This window comes from Thalassophryne amazonica, chromosome 3, assembly GCF_902500255.1.
Source record: "Thalassophryne amazonica chromosome 3, fThaAma1.1, whole genome shotgun sequence".
Classification (NCBI taxonomy): Eukaryota; Metazoa; Chordata; class Actinopteri; order Batrachoidiformes; family Batrachoididae; genus Thalassophryne; species Thalassophryne amazonica.
The window spans coordinates 146,871,282-146,889,912 of NC_047105.1; the positions used below are offsets into that span (position 1 = coordinate 146,871,282).

An 18,631-nucleotide genomic window follows, 5' to 3' on the forward strand; every position below is an offset into this window, starting at 1 on the left:
TTTCTGAATCCACGTGGTTCCGTTTTGTGAAGCGGTCCTTCAGAGTAGGAGTAGGCGTGTTCTATGACTGTGACGTGTCAGCTGAGAAGGTGTGCACTAGGTTTTGTGACTATGAGCTCACACACACACACACACACACACACACACTTGCTGCATGCTGGGACTTTGGACGCAGCTGGCACAGGAGGGTTGTGGCTCAGGTCCCAGTGGGGAAAAGGTGGCTGTTCTTTGTTCCTCCCTCCAGCCGTGTCCTCACACACGCTCACTCAGAGCTTTTATTGAATCATCTGCACCACCAACATTTTAATCACCGTTTTTATATTTTGTGTTAAACTGAAGCGTCTTTGAGGCGTCATGTCCTGTTTTTAGAACGATGCCACCAAAAGTGAGACATCAGGAGAAAAACAGAAACACATGTACAGCTGATCCAAAGGGATTACTGACACAAAAAACAAAATGAGACTTCACCACATCACCTACTGACAAAGTAGAAAGGGTTCTGTGTCAGAGTTTGAAGCCCTCCAGAGTTTTGCTCAACTTTTTGTGACAAACAGTAAAATGTAACCTGAAGAAATGTTTGTTCTTGTCTCCTTGACCCGTGTGTCCTCAGCAGGACAATCAGGAGACGTGTTTACATGCGTATGTCTGTTAAACACGCCGGTAGGCGGGCGCTGATCCAAAGGTTCGAGTGCCCGGCGTTGGCGTTCTGATCTCGTGTTTGGGTTTAAAGTCAAGAGCACATTAATGAGCTTGCCAGAGTAAATGAATCCAAATCAGAAAAGGTTTGGGCAATGTGGAAAATGCCCCCAAAAAATAAAAACCCACACACTATTTCAGAAATTTTACTGACTTCAGTTTCTTTGCAGACGATACGAAGCTGAGATAATTCATGTTTTTCAACATTTGTTAATATGGATCCATTTCTGTATTTCAAGTCTGAAACTAAACTTGGGACGAGACATTTTAGGGCAACAAATAAATTGTAAAAATATTAATAAAAAACTAAGGTGTCTCTAACAGATGATATCATTCATTCATTTATTCATTCATTCATTCAGTTCCTGCCATCTATCTGCATCCAGGTCACAGTGGCACAACAAGCAGCACATCCCACACTTCCCTATCCACTGCCAAGTCCTGTATCTCTTCCAGTGGAATCCCAAAGTGTTCCTAAAGCAGCTGGGAAATACAATCCCTCCCACTGTGTCCGAGGTCTCCCCTGGGGCCTCCTCCCAGTTGAACTCACCTGAAAGTCCTCCCTGGGGAGAGGACCAGGGAGCATCCTCACCAGACGCAGTCTTGTATAAAGTACCTCAAAGTGAGTGTCTGAGTATCTTACCATGAAATTACTTTGGTAAAAGTTAAAGTCTCCTTTTAAAATATTACTTCAGTAAAAGTCTGATAGTATCTGATATTTACTGTACTTAAGTATCAAAATTAAATTTCTCAAATAATATGTACTTCAAGTAAAATACTGAGTAAAAGTAAACTCCAAAACGAGTGGAAACTGAAACAGTGACACAAAAAGAAAGTCACTGTGGTGACTGGAGAAACCAGGAGGGGGGCCTTGGCCCCTATAAAAGGATGGAGCTGGTGTTGGTGTTGGTGATGAGTGAGCAACAGGTGGATGTAAATAGCTGTAAATAAATTTGCCATTCTTTTTCTGAAGATCCACACACACTTTTCTGTTAAACACAGCAGTCAGGCTCTTCAAAACAAAACAGTCATTTATAGCTACACAGTTGTGCCAAATTTAAGGAAAATTAAAAAACACACACACAATGCAAGCATCACCACCACCAACCACTGCAAAGCAACCAAACGCAGCGCTCTTTGCACTCTCAAATCCAAAACCTGGCGTCGCTTCTCTGCGAACATTTCAAATAAAATAAATGAAATGAGACAGACACACCGGCCAGTTTTGTCTGTACGTAAGTTTTCCCCTGAACTCCGATCGTGTGCTGGACTCCAGCGGGAGCCGATCCATGTGTATGTGTGTGTCAGTGTGTGCGCATTTGGAGTTCAAAGGGCAGATGGTTTTCACCCTCTACAGTCTCCTCTTCGTCAGTGGGGCGCAGATTCAACCTGCCATCTTTTGTATTATTTGTCTTTTAAACTTGTTTTATGTCAAACACAGCCCTTGATGCTGCAGGGGAGGAAGGTGCTGCGCTCTGCCTGTAGAGGACTGTATCCCCCCGCTTACTTTCACCTCTGCAATCAAGTTTCTTCCACTTTTATATTGTAGTAACGAGTAACAAAGATGGTTAAGGGAAATGTATCAGAGTAAAAGTATACATTTTATTGAGGAAATGTAGTGGAGTAAAAGTGAAAGTCACCATTAATGTAAATAATGAAGTAAAGTACAGATACATCAAAATTCTACTTAAGTACAATAACAAATTATTACTATGTTGTTACATTACAACACTGACCAGATGCCCCAAACCACCTGAGCTGAGTTTAAGCTCACATACTGAAGGAGGAATCTCATTCCCACCACATGTGTTATTGTTTCAGTCATTAACTGATCTTCTTAACTGACCATCGGTGAAGTTAGGACCATAAATCAGTCTTGCCTTCTGGCTCAGCTCCTTCTTCACCACAGTGGTCTGGTACAGCATCCATAAAACATTAGAAACTGCCCCAATCCATTTATCAATCGCACAAAAGCAGGATCCATGAAAGGCTGAAACTTTGAGGAGGACAGTTTGTCAAAATGCATGAGAAAATTCTTGAAATGTTCCTCTACAAAAGACTAGAAGGGATTTGCATATTTCTCTCTCTACCATGAAAAATATCATTAAACTAAATCAAGGAATATGGATGAATTTCAGTGTGTTAAGGTGAAAGACGGAAGTCTAAAGTGAACATGGTGGTTCTCCTGCATCGAGAACCACCATCCTTCATCAATAGCTGATATAACCACATGGGCAAGGGATTGCTTTGGGAAACCTTTGTCAAGCACTACAATACAGTTACATTTGCAAGTGCCACATAAAATACAACTGTGCAAAACAAGTGAGGCTCTGATACAACACACAAGGTGTCACTCAAAGCTACCACACCCCTAATTGTGCATAACTTTACATCATAAAATGTGTTGTATTGAGGACATACAAAGAAAAGAATCCATCTCCTGTATAGCTGTCATGGAAGGAGAAACCATCTATAGGAGAAACGATCTATAGGAGAAACGATCTATAGCAAACAAAATTGTTTTTGTAGCAGGCTGTCGGTGAGACCATTCAGCTGCTCCCCTCGTTTTCACTCGAAGTCGCCACAGCAGATCTGAGGTGGAGCTGCATGGTTCTTTGGCACAGGTTTTATGACAAGGAGCTATGAAACTCTTTATTTCTGCCATAAAGCTGGACATTTTTAACATGGGCTTCTATGAGCACCTGCTCACTTTTGGAGCCAGCCTCAAGTGGCCAGTCAAGGAACTGCAACTTTTTATTCTCCGGCTGGCTGCATGTTTGACATCCAGAGGGTTATAATGAAGAGAGCAGATGGCCACGCCCATCAGTCTGCTCCAAGGGTCTTTCTGCTTCATACAGATTTGAGATGTGGTAACGGCAGGACACGATTTCAGACACGTCGCTTCAAAGGTGGACTTGTGCTTTTTATCTTTATGTTTGAGTTCTTGATGAGTGATTAACTGAGGCATTTATCTTAGTGTTCTTAGTGTTCCTGACACGCCCTCCTGTTACGCCCTCCTGACACGCCCTCCTGACACACTCTCCTGACACGCCCTCCTGACACACCCTCCTGACATGCCCTCCTGTCACACCCTCCTGACACACCCTCCTGACACGCCCTCCTGACACACCCTCCTGACACGCCCTCCTGTCACACCCTCCTGTCACACCCTCCTGACATGCCCTCCTGTCACACCCTCCTGACACACCCTCCTGACACGCCCTCCTGACACACCCTCCTGACACGCCCTCCTGTCACACCCTCCTGTCACACCCTCCTGACATGCCCTCCTGTCACACCCTCCTGACACACCCTCCTGACACGCCCTCCTGACACACCCTCCTGACACGCCCTCCTGTCACACCCTCCTGTCACACCCTCCTGACATGCCCTCCTGTCACGCCCTCCTGTCATGCCCTCCTGACATGCCCTCCTGTCACGCCCTCCTGACACACCCTCCTGACACGCCCTCCTGACACACCCTCCTGACACGCCCTCCTGTCACACCCTCCTGTCACGCCCTCCTGTCACACCCTCCTGACATGCCCTCCTGTCACGCCCTCCTGACACACCCTCCTGACACGCCCTCCTGACACACCCTCCTGTCACACAACGTGTGCACAAACACACACACACACACACAAAACAAATCCACTGCGCTGTAAGCCGTCTGACATGACTTTATTCGCTGCACTGAGGACATACATGACATGTCTTTTATTTTGGTAGTACACACGCGCACCGTGCACACGCTCATGGCGGAGTTTGTTTTGCTGACGGATGATGATTTGATACATGGCATGGCGGACTATTTTTGGACTCCTATTTAAAGTTTGTGTTGGATTGTTGATGTCCAAGCAGCAGCGACGCACCAAAGCCGGATTCATTTCTGACATGATTTTTTTTGCTGCACTGAGGAGCTACCAAAATGTAAGTCCCTTTTCTGTTGTTTGTAAATTAATATAATATAAAATGACAAGGATCCTTTTTTAGCCGTTATATAAAACAAATAATAAGTGTCTCGTAACTTTTAATGTTCACAACAAAGCAAACCGCTCTCAGAACCACCCAGAAATAAACACCTGAACCCAGGTTAGCCTGTGAGCTGGTTGGTTTGGACTCTAAGAGAGGGGCATGTTCACGCTTCTTTCATCACACAATGAACCACCCAGGCTCCGCCCCTTTATGCAATGCAATAATGACTTCTTTATGCAATAATGCTGCTGCTGTCAACACAGCTTCATATCAGCTGTTCTGGGTCTCTGTCGAAAAGCTACAGTATGTATACAGTCTATGGTTATTAATTACACGCACAAATAAATAAAATAGCACTAAAAGCAGTTCTTTGGCTGGTAATCATTTGGAAACCACTTTTGGAGCCATATGGCACCATGTGTTTTTTGTGTGTAGGTGCGTTAAAGTTGGACTTCAGACGTCATTGTGTCGATCTGATGCGTTTTGAATGCATTGGATGTCGTCATCCTTTTTGTTCTGTGTGAGTTTTCTGGACTTCTACATGTTATCGTGTTGGACTCTGGCTCTCGCCTGCAGGCTTCTTTCCAGATTAAATGAATTATACACCATTTAACACCACACTTGGCACACACCAGTGCCAGATTGTCTTATTTGCCATCAAAAGTTGCTGACCCCGGTGTCGCCTATTTGTTTCCTCCACATTTAGCCAGCGATGGTTTGTATTTCTTGTTTGATTCCTGTGTATTTGCGTCCTGCTCGTGTTACTGGATCCTGCGTTTGCTGCTGCCCTCATGGACAGTGTTTAATGTCAAACTCAACAAACTGACTTCCAAATCATTGCATCTTACAGATGTGAGTCACAGAGATTGTTACATAATCACAACTGCAGTATTTCTCCAAAATAGGTTTGAGGTCAGAAGATGAAGGAAATAGTTTAGTTTCTATTTGCTGGTTTCTCGATGTGTCCAACAAGAATAGAGAAGCTTTGAATCAGACCTGCCGGTGTGACTTTTGGAGGGAACTGTCGAAGGTGAACGTGTGATCAGAACTGGGTTTTGCAAGTTTAATGGTTTGACTTCATCTGCTCAGACAGTCTGAGGATATGGACTTTGTGCTGGATCGGAGGGACGGTTGCAACATGCTGGCACTAAAACCAGACTATTTCACAAAACCACAGCAGAGTGCAGCCAAAGCGTCTGCCATGGCTGGCCTGCTGGTGCTGCAGAGCTCACGTACAGGCCCACGTGCGGCCTCGCGGAGCACAGCTGCTCCAGTCCCTGGACACGACTGATGCTACGACATCACAACGCCGTTCCAGCTTTTTGATTTTCCTGTTCCCCAAATGCCTGAAGATGTCTGATTCAAGAACATCAGCATCCCTGAGTGCTGTAATAAAATGCAAGTTAAACATTTATTCATGTTCTGAACTCACTCGTTCCAGTTCAGGGTCACGGGGTTACTGGAGCCTATCCCAGTGGTCATAAGGGGAGAGGGGAGTTGAGTCTGTTGTAGAGTCTCCACTTCACCACACCTGCATGTGTTTGGATATGGGAGGAAGCTGGAGAACCCAGATGGAGAACATGTAAACCACACAGAAAGGACCAGGTGGGAAGAGAACCCGTGACCTTCTCACTGTGATGTAACAGGGCTGATGACTAAGCCACCGTACCCATGCAGAAAAAAATCATTGGACCCAGCCTGCCCTCCATCCAGGACTTACACTGGTCCAGGACCAGGAAGCCAGCTGCAGACCCCTCCCACAATAGACACACCCTGTTTAAACTCCTCCCCTCTGATCGACGTTACAGAGCTCTGTACGTCAGAACAACCAGACACAGGAACAGTTTCTTTCCACAGGCCATCACACTGATGAACAACCTCACCTGACAAAAAAACTCACTCATTCAAATACCTCATGTACAACTTCAGTCTGTTTGTCTGTTTCTCCTTTGCACACATTTTTTATTGCATGTTTTATTTTAATGCACATTTTATTACTGTGAATTATTCTGTGTTTAGTGTATTTTTCAACATGCCATACAGAGAGAGTGCAGCTCAAACCAAAGTCAAATTCTTGCATTCTGTGGATACTTGGCAAATAAAAACTATTCAGATTCTGATGCAGCCAGACAGAAAGACAGACAGAAAGACAGAGTCTGGTCCTGAGGTACTCTGACAGTGATCCAGCTGTTAACCATCATGGTAGAGTTCAGGGTGAAAGCTTCATGAAGGATTTTCTTAAAAATAAAGAAGGTGAATCTTCAGCTACAGTTTGGTCAAAGCCACATGGGGACTCCAGCCTTGACAGGATCAGGGACGGGAGGCCTGGGTGTCTCTACGGACAGATGTAGGACATGAACACAATGAACACGCTCCTCCAGAGGTCACAAGGGGCCACTGAATGAGGTGAGTCACAAGCTGTGGTCAGATCTCAGCCCAGAGGGACATTAATGGGACATTTTGGACCAGACATGTGAGACAGAGCTCCAGACTACTGCGTTAACATGGAGACCCATCAGTTTGTATCAAAGGTTGAACCCAGCAGCCCGACACACACACACACACACACACACACACACACACACACACACACACCCCTCCTGTCATCAAAACCCCACGAGGTAAAGACGCTACTAACCCACATCAGGTGGTTACATGTGAATCTGTAACCCGTCTTTATGTTTGCTCACATTCCAGATGTCTTAAAGAGGACACATGTCCCCATCCTACCTGCTGGTACGGGGTGCAGTAGATTTCAGAACCAAGAAGTCCACAGGTGGAGGAGGCATGGAGCCTGTGGTCTCTGCCCAGCAGCAGGTCGCCCCTCGGGGGGTAGCATGCTCCCCGAGAACAGTCCGTCTGTGTTTGTGAGACCGCAACCACAGCTAAAAACACAAAAAACAACACGTGAAAAGAATAAACCACCGCTAAAAACATGAAAAAACAACATGTGAAAACAATAAACCACCGCTAAAAACATGAAAAAACAACATGTGAAAAGAATAAACCACTGCTAAAAACATGAAAAACAACATGAAAAATTAACAACCGCTAAAAACACGATAAACAACACATGAAAAGAATAAACCACTGCTAAAAACATGAAAAACAACATGAAAAATTAACAACCGCTAAAAACACGATAAACAACACATGAAAAGAATAAACCACTGCTAAAAACATGAAAAACAACATGAAAAATTAACAACCGCTAAAAACACGATAAACAACACATGAAAAGAATAAACCACTGCTAAAAACATGAAAAACAACATGAAAAATTAACAACCGCTAAAAACACGATAAACAACACATGAAAAGAATAAACCACTGCTAAAAACATGAAAAACAACATGAAAAAATTAACAACCGCTAAAAACACGATAAACAACACATGAAAAGAATAAACCACTGCTAAAAACATGAAAAACAACATGAAAAAATAACAACCGCTAAAAACACGATAAACAACACATGAAAAGAATAAACCACTGCTAAAAACATGAAAAACAACATGAAAAATTAACAACCGCTAAAAACACGATAAACAACACATGAAAAGAATAAACCACTGCTAAAAACATGAAAAACATGAAAAATTAACAACCGCTAAAAACACGATAAACAACACATGAAAAGAATAAACCACTGCTAAAAACATGAAAAACAACATGAAAAAATGAACAACCGCTAAAAACACGATAAACAACACATGAAAAGAATAAACCACTGCTAAAAACATGAAAAAACAACATGTGAAAAGAATAAACCACTGCTAAAAACATGAAAAACAACATGAAAAAATTAACAACCGCTAAAAACACGATAAACAACACATGAAAAGAATAAACCACTGCTAAAAACATGAAAAAACAACATGTGAAAAGAATAAACCACTGCTAAAAACATGAAAAACAACATGAAAAATTAACAACCGCTAAAAACACGATAAACAACACATGAAAACAATAAACCACCGCTAAAAACATGAAAAACAACATGTGAAAAGAATAAACCACTGCTAAAAACATGAAAAACAACATGAAAAATTAACAACCGCTAAAAACACGATAAACAACACATGAAAACAATAAACCACTGCTAAAAACATGAAAAACAACATGAAAAAATTAACAACCGCTAAAAACACGATAAACAACACATGAAAAGAATAAACCACTGCTAAAAACATGAAAAAACAACATGTGAAAAGAATAAACCACTGCTAAAAACATGAAAAACAACATGAAAAATTAACAACCGCTAAAAACACGATAAACAACACATGAAAAGAATAAACCACTGCTAAAAACATGAAAAACAACATGAAAAATTAACAACCGCTAAAAACACGATAAACAACACATCAATCAATCAACTTCAATCAACTTTTTTCTTATATAGCGCCAAATCACAACAAACAGTTGCCCCAAGGCGCTTTATATTGTAAGGCAAGGGCATACAATAATTATGAAAAACCCCAACGGTCAAAACGACCCCCTATGAGCAAGCACTTCGCCACAGTGGGAAGGAAAAACTCCCTTTTAACAGGAAGAAACCTCCAGCAGAACCAGGCTCAGGGAGGGGCAGTCTTCTGCTGAGACTGGTTGGGGCTGAGGGAAAGAACCAGGAAAAAGACATGCCGAGAAGGGGGGCAGAGATCGATCACTAATGATTAAATGCAGAGTGATGCATACGGAGCAAAAAGAGAAAGAAACAGTGCATCATGGGAACCCCCCCACAGTCTACGTCTAAAGCAACATAACCAAGGGATGGTTCAGGGTCACCCGATCCAGCCCTAACTATAAGCCTTAGCGAAAAGGAAAGTTTTAAGCCTAATCTTAAAAGTAGAGAGGGTATCTGTCTCCCTGATCTGAATTGGGAGCTGGTTCCACAGGAGAGGAGCCTGAAAGCTGAAGGCTCTGCCTCCCATTCTACTCTTACAAACCCTAGGAACTACAAGTAAGCCCGCAGTCTGAGAGCGAAGCGCTCTAATGGGGTAATATGGTACTACGAGGTCCCTAAGATAAGATGGGACCTAATTATTCAAAACCTTATAAGTAAGAAGAAGAATTTTAAATTCTATTCTAGAATTAACAGGAAGCCAATGAAGAGAGGCCAACACGGGTGAGATATGCTCTCTCCTGCTAGTCCCCGTCAGTACTCTAGCTGCAGCATTCTGAACCAACTGAAGGCTTTTTAAGGAACTTTTAGGACAACCTGATAATAATGAATTACAATAGTCCAGCCTAGAGGAAATAAATGCATGAATTAGTTTTTCAGCATCACTCTGAGACAACACATGAAAAGAATAAACCACTGCTAAAAACATGAAAAACAACATGAAAAAATTAACAACCACTAAAAACACGATAAACACATGAAAAGAATAAACCACTGCTAAAAACATGAAAAACAACATGAAAAATTAACAACCGCTAAAAACACGATAAACAACACATGAAAAGAATAAACCACTGCTAAAAACATGAAAAACAACATGAAAAAATTAACAACCACTAAAAACATTAAAAGCAACACATGGAAAAATTTAGCCACCACTAAGAAAAAACACATGAGGTACGAAACAACCACTAAAAACATTAAAAACAACGCATGAGAAAAATAAACAGACGCGGAAAACATGATAAACAACACATGAAAAAATAAACCACCACTAAAAACATTAAAACCAACATATGAAAAAATAAATAAAACCACTACAAACATTAAAAACAACACATGAAAAAACAAACCACCGCTAACAACACTAAAAACAAGACATGAAAAAATAAACAGCCACTAAAAACATTAAAACCAACACACACAAAAATGAACAGCCGCTAAACACATGATAAACACATGAAAAAAATAAACCACCACTAAAAACACTAAAAACAACACATGTAGAAATAAACAACTGCTAAAAACAATAAAAACAACACATGAAAAAATAAACAAAACCACTACAAACATGATAAAAAGAAAAAATAAACCACCACTAAAAACATTAAAAACAACACATGAAAAAATAAAACACCGCTAAAAACATAAAAAACAACACGTGAAAAAATAAACCACTGCTAAAAACACAAAAAACAACACAAGAAAAAATAAACCACCACTAAAAACAGTAAAAACAACACTTGAAAAACTAAACAACACCTAAAAACATTAAAAATAACACATGAAAAAATGAACAGCCACTAAAAATACTAAAAACAACACATGAAGAAATAAACAACCTCTAAAAACATTAAAAACAACATATGAAAAAATAAACTAAAAACAACACATAAAAAACTAAACACCCGCTAAAAACATCAAAAACAACACATAAAATTAAACAATTGGTAAAACACAAAAAACATATGAAAAAATAAACAACCGCTAAAAACATTAAAAACAACACATGACAAAATAAATAACTGCTAAAAACACAAAAAAACAACACATGAAAAAACAAACAACCGCTAAAAATATTAAAAACAACATATGAAAAAATAAACAACCACTAAAAACACTAAAAACAACACATGAAAAAGTAAACACCTGCTAAAAACATCAAAAACAATACATCAAAATAAACAACTGTTAAAACACAAAAAAACAACACATGAAAAAATAAACCACCACTAAAAACAGCAGGAAACCATAACAAGGCTGTTTTTATTGCTCACATCAGAGAACAACATGAAGTAAAGCTGTGTGCTGTGAATGTGCTGAAAGTGTTAATTTCCTTTTGAGCTATATAAATGAAAAAATTCTTCTGCTCTGGTGATGTTGTTTAAACTAAAGGAAGAGTGTCCAATGGCACAGACATCCAAACCAGTCATCACTGCCAAAAAGGCTCTTTATTTACAGACCAAACCAGTGACATCAAAACAAAATGGATCAAAGTGCCATTAATAGAGAGTTCAGGAATTAATGGCTTGTAGGTGCTGTCATTAATTAATCTAAATGAACATATTATTTTGACAGCCATGCTCAGAACAATGGGAAACTCCAAGGAACTCAGTGGACATCTAAGGAGAACTGCAGATTTACACAAGTTGGGAAAGTCTCTTGGAGCCAAAACTACAGATTCTGAGATCATCAGTTCAAACAACTGTTGGTTTGATGTGTCATCACTTTATCAAGGTCTGGTTTAAGACCCAACTGTCACCCTCAGATGAGAGGAGGTTGGTTTGGATGTTCAGGAAGAACTCAGGAACCACTAAGGTTCAGGTCTTCCATGAACTGGAACCTGCTGGAACACCAGTGTCACTGTCCACAGAGAAACGAGTTCTCCATCTCCATGGACTGAGAGCATGCCGACCAAGAAAGAAGCTCCTGCTCCAAAATCAACACCTTCAAACCAAAATGAAATTTGCAGCTGCCCACATGGACAAATGTATTCTGGAGAAACGCTTGATGGTGGTGGTACCATCAGGCTCCGGGGCTGTTTTGCTGCCAGTGGTGCTAGTGAAATAATGTGGAATAATGAAGAAGAGGACGACCTCCAAATTCTGCAACATTACTTCAAATCAACAGCTGGATGGTTGAAACGTGGCCACAATTGTGTTTTTCAACAAGACAATGATCCAAAAAGCACACATCAAACCCGGCTGTGTTTTGGATAAAGCAGGAATCTGGGACAGCCTTCCCGAATAGTCTGACCTCAACCCTGTTGAAAATTTGTGGACTATTTTTAAAAGCCGGGTCTGTGCCAGGAAACCAAAGAGTTTAAATGAACTCTACCAATTCTGTCAAGATGAGTGGTCAAATATCAGACAGAGTTATACCAGAAGGTTGTTGATTGCAACCAAAAGCATCTGGTTGAGGTTCCGCTTGTTGAGGGACATTGAACCAAATATTAGTGGGGGTGTATGTATATATTATAGCTTGTATGTATAATTCTGACTATGTGTGGATTAGAGAAGACCCAAAATAAATTCAAGAAGTTTGAATTTTCACATCTTTTTTTTTCACATCCTTCTGGGAATCATCACCTTATCGTGGTGGAGAGGTTTGTGTGCCGCTATGAACCTAAGAGCTGTGTTGTCTGAAGCCTTTGTGCTCCTGGTAGGGTCTCCCATGGCAAATTGGTGTCAGGCGAAAGACCAGACAAAGAATGGTTCACAAGACACCATGATAAAGAAGAAGAAAGGTGACCCGGCCCGAAGGAAACCCAGGGCCCCCATCTGGAACCAGTCCTGGATGTAGGGTTCGTCAGCAAGTGCCTGGTGGCTGGGCTTACCACGGAGCCCAGTCGGGCACAGCCCAAAAGGGCAGGGTGGACCTTCCATCTCCACCCTGTGGGTTCACCGCCCACAGGGTGAACCACAGGTGTCGGGTGCGCTGTCCCATGGGTAGCAGTGAAAGCCGAGGGCCTCGGCAGACCAGACCCGAACAGCAGGGGCTAGCTCTGGAGGTGTGGGACGTCACTTTGCTGTGGGGGAAGGAGCCGGAGCTTGTGCGGGAGGTGGAGCGATACCAGTTCAATCTGGTGGGCCTCGCCTCCACGCACAGCCTCAGCTCTGGAACCACTCTCCTTGATAGGGGTTGGACCTGATTCTTCTCTGGAGTTGCCCAGGGTGTGAGGAACCGGGCGGGTGTGGAGATACTCACGAGTCCCCGGCTGAGCACTCCTACACTGGAGTTTAACCCAGTAGATGAGAGAGTCACTTCCCTGCACCCTGCACCTTCGGTTGGGGGGGGGGGGGGGTACTCTGACTGTTGTTTGCACCAAACAGCAGTTTGGAGTTTGGAGTATTCAGACTTCTTGGAATCCCTGAATGGGGTCCTGTATGGGGCTCCGGTGGGTGACTCCATTGTTCTGCTGGGGGACTTCAACGCACACGTGGGCAATGACAGAGAAACCTGGAGAGGCGTGAATGGGAGGAACGGCCTCCCCGATCTAAACCCAAGTGGCCGTTTGTTATTGGACTTCTGTGCTAGTCATGGACTGTCCATAATGAACACCTGGTTTGAACATAAGGATGTTCATAAGTGTACATGGTACCAGAGCACCCTAGGCCAAAGATCGATGATCAATTTTGTGATTGTATCATCTGATCTGAGGCCGCATGTTCTGGACATTCGGGTGAAGACAGGGGCAGAGCTATCAACTGATCACTATGTGGTGGTGAGTTGGATCAGGGGATGGGGAGGACTTTGGACACACCTGGTAAGCCCAAACAGATAGTGACGGTGAACTGGGAATGTCTGGAGGAGCCCACTGTCCAACAGATCTTCAACTCACACCTCCAGCGGAGCTTTGCTTGCATCCCTGTGGAGGTTGGGGGCACTGAACCAGAATGGGCAATGTTCAAAGCTTCCATTGCTGAAGCTGCAGCGGGGAGCTGTGGGCTGAAGGTCTTAGGTCAGGGGTGGGCAACTTGTTCTAGAAAGGGCCGAGAGGGTGTGGGTTTTCTTTGCAGCCACTGACTCCACCAGGTGATTTCACTGATTAATATCACTTTGAGCAGATGGAATCAGTTAATCAGTGAATGATTAACTGATGTCCATGACAAACACAGTGGTGGACACTGGTGGTCAGGGAAGCCATCCGAATAAAGGTGGAGTCCTTCTGGGATATGTTATCTCGGAGGACTCTGGAGGCAGTTGCAAGCTACCAGCAGGTCCAAAGGGCAGCAGTCTCTTCTGTGGAAGAGCAAAAGCAGCGGGTATGGGAGGAGTTCGGAGCAACCATGGAGAAGGGCTTTCGGTTAGCACCAAGGTGCTTCTGGCGGATCGTGAGGCACCTCAGGAGGGGAAAACAGGGAACCATCCAAAATGTCTACAGTAAGGATGGGACTCTGTTGATCTCAACTGCTGGAAGGAACACCTACATCAGACCCGAGCGCCCTCTGCAGTAGGGGCAGAGCTGGAAGCTGATGGAGGATTATCATCAATTTCCCTGGTGGAAGTCACTGAGGTAGTCAAACAATTCCACAGTGACAAGGCCGGGTTAATGAGATCTGTCCATATGTGCTGAAGGCTCTGGGTGTGGAGGGATTGTCTTGGATGAGACATCTCTTCAACATTGTGTTGAGGTCTGGGACAGTGCCTAAGGAGTGGCAAACTGGGGTGGTGGTCCCCATATTTAAAAAGGGGGACCAGAGAGTGTCTGCCAACTACAGGGGTATCACACTACTCAGCCTCCCTGGTAAAGTCTACTCCAGGGTGCTGGAAAGGGTGGTTCGGCCCATAGTTGAACCACTGATTGAAGAGGAACAATGTGGGTTCCGTCCAGGTTGTGGAACAACCGACCAGCTCTTCATTCTCACAAGGATCCTGGAGGTGCCTGGGAGTATGCCCATCCAGTCTACATGCGTTTTGTGGACTTGGAGAAGGGATATGATTGGGTACCCCTGGAGATACTGTGGGAGGTGCTGTGCAAGTATGGAGTGAGGGAGTCCCTTCTCTGGGCCATCCAATGTCTGTACTCACAAAGCGAGAACTGTGTTCAGGTGCTCGGCAGTAAGTCGGACTCTTTTCCAGTGGGGGTTGGCCTCTGCCAGGGCTGCATCTTGTCGCCAATCCTGTTTGTGATATTCATGGACAGGATATCAAGGCGTAGTCAGGGGGAGGAGGGTTTCAGGTTTGGTGGGCTCAGGGTCTCATCACTGCTTTTTGCAGATGGCCTTGTTCACGAGTGAGGGGACAGTGGAAGCTGAGATTGGCCAGTGGGGCGGTGTTGCATTTGCTCTACTGTACTGTTCTGATGAAAAGGGAGCTGACCCAAAAGGCGAAGCTCTCGATCTACTGGTCAATCTTCGTTCCTACTCTCACCTATGGTCATGAGGGTTGGGTCATGAAAAAAGAACTAGATCGTGGGTACAAGGGGCTGAAATGGGCTTTCTTAGGAGGGTGGCTGGTGTCTCCCTTAGAGATAGGGTGAGAAGTTTGGTCATCCGTGGGGAGCTCGGAGTAGAGTCGCTGCTTCTTTGCGTTGAAAGGAGCCAGCTGAGGTGGTTCAGTCATCTGGTAAGGATGCCTCCTGGGCGCCTCCCAAGGGAGGTGTTCCAGGCACGTCCATCTGGGAGGAGACCCCGGGGAAGACTCAGGACTAGATGAAGAGATTATATCTCCACACTGGCCTGGGAATGCCTCGGGATCTACCAGTCAGAGGTGGTCAATGTGGCCCGGGAAAGGGAAGTCTGGGTTCCATGCTGGAGCTGTTGACCCCGTGACCCCATCCTGGATAAGCAGTTGAAGATGAATGATGATGATGATGATTATGAATGGATTCTTCATTGAGCAAACACAGGCAGACTTTCTATTTCTGCTACAATGAATATTTACACATGAAGATGTTGATATTAATTATGTCTGAAATAGAAGAGTTTAAATCGTCCCTGTGAGAAACGTCCACATGTCATCTGAAGTGACGTCTCTCTGTTTCTGGTTTCATTAGGTAACATATAAATTTACATAATACAACACATAAAGAATCAAGAACTCTTTCTCCAGTGCAGCCCTCAACCTTAACACTGAGACAAAAACATCTGGAGAGTCGGTCGTTCCAAAATGTACCAAAATTAAAATCTGTTTTTAAGAAGATCTGCAGCTGCTTAAACCTTCAGACGGATTCTGAGTAGCAGGAAGTAGCCTGGAACAAGTTCCATCACGACCAGAGAGCAGACATTCATTCCAACGCCAGCAGCTCGTATCACACACACACACACACACACACACACTAAATAAGACTAAATGATAAAGACAAAAAACTCATTCTTACCAGCAAGGAGAATGAAAATCCTCATGTTGTGTTCCCCCAGAGAAATAATCTGGATCAGAGACTAAAACGTTCTGGATTAGAGATGGAATCGATCTGGAGATTCAAGTCAAAGAAAATGAGTTGATTATTAATTACGGTTAATATTCAACAAATGAAAGACTGAAGAAGCAGAAACACAATCTGCTGTGTTCACTCTGAGTGTGTGTCTGTGTGTGTGTGTGCACCTTTATAAACACCTGGATACTGTGACGAAGTGTGTGTCACAGACACACCCTCCACCTGCACAAAACACACACACACGCACAGAGACATGCACAAAGAAACACATGACACACTCACACACACACACACACACACACACACACACACACACACACACAGAAAGACACATAGAGACACACACTCACACACAGAAAGACATGCAAAGGGCCCTATCTTGAGGATATTTGACAAATGGTGTAAAAGGCAGAGCACATATCAATTTGGGGACGTGTCCAAGTCCTTGTCATAATCCTGCTGGTGCAGAAACTCAGAACATAGTTGTTTGATTTCTCCCATTTTCTGGTTATGGGCCTGTTGTAGTCCAGTGAAAATAACCAAATAAATAAATAAATAATAAAAACTTACGCAGGGTCACCTGTCCTCTTCAAACAGGAGTGTGAGACTTTTCTGCAGGACAGGACCAGTGAGAGTCAGAGGGTTCAAAATGTCGTCTGCTTTCTGTGCACAGAGTGAAGTCACGGGACCTTAATGATCGTCAGTAATTTACAGGTTTATGTTTTCAGACGTCTGTGGATTCTCTGAAACAGAGTCCTCCCCTGTCCACACACAGTCCCAACCAAACCGGACAAGTTACTAAAACTGTATTTGTTCCTTTTGTTCTGACTTTTATTTATTGTTTTTTTGTTGTTGTTGTTGTTTAATATCAGTTTGATGGTCCCACGATATCGTGGATCTGGACTCTGTGCAGAGTGTCCCTGTGGTCAACCCACTGATGTCAGGCACGTCTGAGTGTCACACTCGTTAAATACAGTACTCCACAAAAGAAAATGCCTTTTTGTAATGGACCATATGACCACACCTCATTTGGAGACCAACATGCACTGAGTGCAACAACGAGTGCGAGTACCACGAGTGGTGGCGGCCTGTGGATTATCTTCAGAGCAGGTCACACTGACGTCTCAGCAAACACTTTAATCACTCATCTTCAACTTGATACTAAGGGTCACTGGGGCCGGAGCCTATCTCAGCAATCACAGGGCGTGAGGCGCGGTTCACCCTGGACAGGACGCCAGTCTGTCACAGAGCCGCAAAGACTAATCTTAACATTATTTTATTTTATTTCTTTGTGGCTGTAATTTAATCGCCAAGACTCGGTGGGGGAGAGGAGCTCTAACGGTGCAGCTGTGTGTACAGAGGGAGGGACTTTTCTTTGCATTTGGACACTGTTTTGGATTTTTAAAAAGGACACTTTATGTGGATTATTTCTTCAGATGAATCCCACTGAAACGAACAGGTAAGAATTTATATTTACTACCTGTATTTTATTCTGCCAATCAATGCTTTAATGGATGTATTTTGGTTGTTTAAGCCGCAGGGTTCAAAAAAGCAGCAGCTTTCAGTTCGTAAACGATGGTGTATATAAAAAAAATAAAAAAGATAACTTTTCAGTTATCTGATTAATGGTTGTCAAAGCTAACTTTTTGGTTAGCTGTGCCCACCACAGGTGACAACCACACCTGCTCCTAATCCATCATCATCCACTGACCATCCAGCAGGTGGCAGACACAAGTCTGCCAAATTACAATGGCAAAAAAAAATGACCTTTTCAAATCTTTTCAGATCTTCTCCATCAAAATTCACCAGATTTGAAAGGACCGCGTTTATCACGCTTCATCTTTGTCTTGCTCTGGATCCGTGCACTCACACGTGTTACGCTCTGTCACCAAACCCAGCATGTCTGAAGTTATTAAGATTGATTCCCCCCGAGTCAGTTCCCCAAACACCCAGGCAGCTCGCTGGCCGGCTTTAATCCCATTGGAGGGTTTTGGGAATAGTTAGCAGATGGAGCTTCATAAACCTGAACGCACATCATAAGCGCATCTCACGATGCAGCGTTATCTGTAGAAGATGTTCCAAATTGTGCCAGGTGGGAACATGAGGAGCGCATGTGTTGGGTTCATTTTGATTTAGTTTTTGTGTGAATGAGGGGGAAAAAACACGTATGTAAAAACA

General features: G+C 43.3%; 1 protein-coding gene across 1 annotated transcript in view; it reads right to left on the reverse strand.

Annotated features, from left to right (window-relative positions):
- Positions 1-16,601, reverse strand: part of LOC117507854 (laminin subunit beta-3-like) — a 34,614-nt gene extending 18,013 nt beyond the window's left edge. Inside the window, exons 1-2 of the mRNA XM_034167638.1 lie at positions 16,397-16,601; positions 7,402-7,556 (exon numbers count right to left, since the gene is read on the reverse strand). Of these exons, the coding sequence (XP_034023529.1) occupies positions 7,402-7,556; positions 16,397-16,421 (180 nt within the window). The 5' untranslated portion in view covers positions 16,422-16,601. The remainder of the gene's footprint in view (positions 1-7,401; positions 7,557-16,396) is intronic.
- Between the last annotated feature and the right edge of the window lie 2,030 nt (positions 16,602-18,631).